This window comes from Sander vitreus, unplaced genomic scaffold (assembly GCF_031162955.1).
Source record: "Sander vitreus isolate 19-12246 unplaced genomic scaffold, sanVit1 ctg255_0, whole genome shotgun sequence".
NCBI classification, from domain to species: Eukaryota; Metazoa; Chordata; class Actinopteri; order Perciformes; family Percidae; genus Sander; species Sander vitreus.
In genome coordinates, this window is record NW_027595423.1 from 95001 (window position 1) to 100000 (window position 5000).

Genomic DNA, 5000 nt, shown 5'->3' on the forward strand with positions numbered 1-5000 from the left:
AGATGCTGAGACACAAAGATCAGAGACTCTGAGACACAAAGATCAGAGACACAAAGATCAGAGACACTGAGACACAAAAATCAGAGACACTGAGACACAAAGATCAGAGACTCTGAGACACAAAGACCAGAGACTCTGAGACACAAAGACCAGAGACTCTGAGACACACCTGTTGTCGGTATGATGGTTGTCGGTATGATGGTTGTCGGTATGATGGTTGTCGGAGTGATTGTTGTCGGAGCAACTGTCGTCTCATCTGGTTTCTCTGCAGGAACACATGTTTAGATTGCCCTGACAGTACCTAGGTAAGGACTACGAACCAGTCAGAAGCAGAGAATGAGGGCGTGCCCTGACAGTACCTAGGTAAGGACTACTAGCCAGTCAGAAGCAGAGAATGAGGGCGTGCCCTGACAGTACCTAGGTAAGGACTACTAGCCAGTCAGAAGCAGAGAATGAGGGCGTGCCCTGACAGTACCTAGGTAAGGACTACTAGCCAGTCAGAAGCAGAGTATGAGGGCGTGCCCTGACAGTACCTAGGTAAGGACTACTAGCCAGTCAGAAGCAGAGTATGAGGGCGTGCCCTGACAGTACCTAGGTAAGGACTACTAGCCAGTCAGAAGCAGAGTATGAGGGCGTGTCCTGACAGTACCTAGGTAAGGACTACTAGCCAGTCAGAAGCAGAGTATTAGGGCGTGCCCTGACAGTACCTAGGTAAGGACTACTAGCCAGTCAGAAGCAGAGTATGAGGGCTTGCCCTGACAGTACCTAGGTAAGGACTACTAGCCAGTCAGAAGCAGAGTATGAGGGCGTGCCCTGACAGTACCTAGGTAAGGACTACCTAAGGTGAGTTGATGTGATGAGACTGTTTCTGTTTCTATCTCTGTGTATCTACAGATATTAATAGATACTGTATTAATATATTATATACCTGTGATGTGGATGCTGTTTCTGTCGATCACCAGTCCCGTGTTCCCGGCCTCCTGAAGCCCCGCCCACAGCTGATGCTCCGCCTCCTGTACGTCAATCAGCTGACTGAACCAGAGGTCAAAGGTCACGGCCACGCTGCCCTGACTGCAGATACACACATCAACAAACACTCAAAAATTCCAGAGAATCAACTTGTTTCATCTATTACTGATCGACCAATCAGGCAGAAGCAGCTGTGATGAAATTGATCCATCTTGAATCTTCCACAGAATTTAAACAAATTAAGATAAACTCAGAAAGGTAACACATCTTTAACCTGAGCACTGTAAAATCATCCTCAGATTCTGATTGGCTGTGCAGATCGTTGATCAGTGAATGAATGATGATATTTACCTGAACTGTAAAACCCGGCAGGACTGGAAGTCCAGTTGGAGCTTGCTGAGACCGAACACCTCCGACACCTGTCGACCAATCAGATCAGAGAAACATGACACCTGCAGATTAGTCTCGCATGTCCAGACTGTCTGGCTACATCACAGATGCATTCTGGGATAGGAGAATAAACTCTCTGGAGCAGCATCTCATGTTGCTGACATTGCCTCCTTGAGTCCTCCACTTTCCTCCCTTCCTCACGCCTTAGTCCCTCCCACTGAGGAGGCACGGGAGAGACGCGAGGAAATCACCAGAGGAGAGAGGAACCGAGCAAATGTGTTTTAGAGAGATGAGACGTCCTTTCCTCTGAAGCATCACATTAGTTTCCTCAGCTGTTTGGGAGGAGTTAGAAACTGCTTCAGCTGCACGGCTTCTGGGAAGGCTGCTCTCTGTATCTGTATCACCTATAACTCCTCAGATCCCTCCTCGATGATCCATTCTCGATGACCCCTCCTCGGGGCAGAGATAAAAGCTTTGGGACGGCCTTCACCAAGGAGGGACAGAACAACTTCCAGTTTAACCGAGGAGTCGAGGAGCTATCAGATAAGCAATATGAGATGCAGCCTGGGGTGTTTGCATTTCTGTAAACCAATCACAACGGTCCTGGCCGGCGCTGAGCTCTGGACGCAGCAACAGTGGCTCTGCTAAATAGTCTCAGAAAGGAACTTGTTTTGGTGGAACATTTGCACCCCGCAAAAGGATGTTAAAGCCAACTGTTATTTCACAATAAAAGCTCACATTGGATGTTAAAGCTGACATTATTTCACAATAAAAGCTCACATCGGATGTTAAAGCTAACAATATTTCACAATAAAAGCTTGGAGTCTTACCAGGTTTTGGACGTCGAAGGCAAGAGATTTAAACTGCAGACTGCTGGAGTTTTTCAGCTCGTCAGAGTAAACTGCTCCGTGTGTGATCACCATGCGGCCACTCAGCACGCCTGGCTTAACGGCACCTTGGCACACAAACACCAACACTCAACATTTGGGAGGTTTGTCGTCGACAAAAGGCTGACACATTTAAAAAATACATGAAATAAGATACAGAACTATAAACACAATAGAGAAAAGACAACATACAGAAGATGAAAACTTCATCAGAATAAAAGACAACAGAAATAAAAAGGCAAAAAGCTTAAATGCTAAAAAGGAACCACATTAACTAAATGGCCGCTTGATTGGTCTTCATTTGAGTCAATAGAGATTATATTTCTAATATATCTGGGCAGATGTTCAGTGGCTGAAAGCCCAGGAAACAGGTGTTCATGTCCTGAAGAAGTTAAGGAGAAAACACAAGACTTTGTGTCATCCATACAGCACAGTGAGTGTAGCAACATACAGAATAATCTGTGATGAGTACATCAGTAATCTGATTACCTTCAGGCTTCAGGCTGAGCCATGAAACTACGATGAGTCCGATACAGCAGGCAAGGAGAAGAGTCGACATGACGGCCAGGAGAATCTCCAGGGACGGGAGACGGAGCTTCATTCTGACAGAACAAACACACAATACATCTACCAATCAACACATCTACCAATCAATACATCTACCAATCACTACATCTACCAATCACTACATCTACCAATCAATACATCTACCAATCAACACATCTACCAATCAATACATCTACCAATCACTACATCTACCAATCAATACATCTACATCTACAATACATCTACCAATCAATACATCTACCAATCACTACATCTACCAATCACTACATCTACCAATCAATACATCTACCAATCAACACATCTACCAATCACTACATCTACCAATCAATACATCTACCAATCAATACATCTACCAATCACTACATCTACCAATCAATACATCTACCAATCACTACATCTACCAATCAACACATCTACCAATCAACACATCTACCAATCACACACACATAATCAGTTCACTACTTTCATTGAATTTGGGTGTTTTCTAAAATTTTATTGCACTTGATAAAACTTTTATAAAAAGAACGTTGAAAAAAGTGACTAAAAAAGCTTCAGAAACGTCGGAAAAACTAACAAACACATCGGGGGAAAAGACGACCAAAATGTTAAAAAAAAAGTTTCATTTTTAAATGTTGACCCAGAAAAAACAAAAAGTAGCCTCACGGTCGACGAGGGTTAAGACATGTTGGGATGCAGATACCGAGTACTGATCTTATACCAGTATGTTAAAAAATACATACTGTATATTACTATGGTTAACAGCTATATACTAGTACTACTACTACTGCCTTTCCCATACTTCTATCTCTAATCTATTGTCATCTAAATCCCTTCATTCAACAACAGATCATTCTGAAACATAGGATGTTTAACCCTATAACGTGGATGGTTCCATTCAACCGTGACTCTTCATGATCACTTCACTACTTTCATTGGATTGGTTTGGTGTTCAATTCATAGCATTCAAATTTTTCTTTTAAAGAACTTAAAAAACAAAAATGTTGGAAAAACAACAAAACCATTCAAAAAGAATCACAGAAAAATCGTCAAAAACATCGTCAAAAGTGACAAAAAAGACGACCAACATGTTGAAAAAGTTTCAATTTGACATATTTTTTACCCAGAGAAACCAAACGTTGCACGGTCGACAGGAAGCAACACGAGGCTTAAAGGTCAACAAAAGAGCCCAACGGGTCGGTAAAAGAGACGAAAACAGGAGAAAAAGGGTTGATTTTCAGAACGACAAGTACACGGTCGACAGGAACACCTGACTCACTTGTCTGCTCCGAGGGGTCCTCACAAACTGACTCTGGATCTGATCAGCTCTCAGCTTTTATCAGGATGGAAATGAGTAATGACTATAATCAATCCATCAGCTGATAATCATTAGACATGTTTCAGAGTCAGAGAGAAAAACTGCTGAACTGTGATCAGCTTTTATCAGGATGGAAATGACTAATGACTCGTAATAAATACAGATAATCATTACTGGCGTGTTTTACAGTCAGAGAACTGCTGACTCACCATGTCATTACAAAATAAAGACCTTTAAATCAACTAAAATCTACATATTATTAAAATATTAGGTACCACTTTATAATAACCATCATTAATAGATGGTAAAATGACAGTTAATTAATCTTTAGTTAACTGTCATTTAACTGTTAACAAACAATTACATTATAATAAATAATGTTTACTAATTATTAGTAGTGCTGTAAATTAACAGTTTATTGTAACACACATTATATCCCTCATTTACTATATTAGGTATCAGGTAATGATTAATAAATGTTTGTAAACCTTTAAGAAACCATTTTTAAATCATTCCATCGATAGATGACCAGATATTCCTGACACGTTGTTGAGGGTTACTAGTTGGTTGGTAAACCGTCTATAAACAGTTTCTGGATGGTTATTATAAAGTTGCAACATATAAAATATTTATATATATATATATATATATATATATATACTTAGCACAAAAAGTAAGGAAATTTGTGTTTGGTAGATTGTTTCTCTGTGGTAACAATGCTTTTTGGCAATAAGTCTTATACCGTTGGAAAGCCTGTTTAGTTCCCTTCAGATGCTGCCCCATCTGTAAGGAACAGGCATTTGTGGGACGAGCAGCAGAGCTGAGGATGGGGGTTGCGCCCATGAACAATTTGCCAAATCTTCTCTGTCAAA

At 41.1% G+C, this 5000-nt stretch overlaps 1 protein-coding gene across 1 annotated transcript in view; it reads right to left on the reverse strand.

Annotated features, from left to right (window-relative positions):
- Positions 1–2847, reverse strand: part of tmprss15 (transmembrane serine protease 15) — an 18663-nt gene extending 15816 nt beyond the window's left edge. Inside the window, exons 1-5 of the mRNA XM_078244531.1 lie at positions 2736–2847; positions 2190–2314; positions 1321–1388; positions 929–1071; positions 170–265 (exon numbers count right to left, since the gene is read on the reverse strand). Coding sequence (XP_078100657.1) covers positions 170–265; positions 929–1071; positions 1321–1388; positions 2190–2314; positions 2736–2847 — 544 coding nt within the window. The remainder of the gene's footprint in view (positions 1–169; positions 266–928; positions 1072–1320; positions 1389–2189; positions 2315–2735) is intronic.
- Between the last annotated feature and the right edge of the window lie 2153 nt (positions 2848–5000).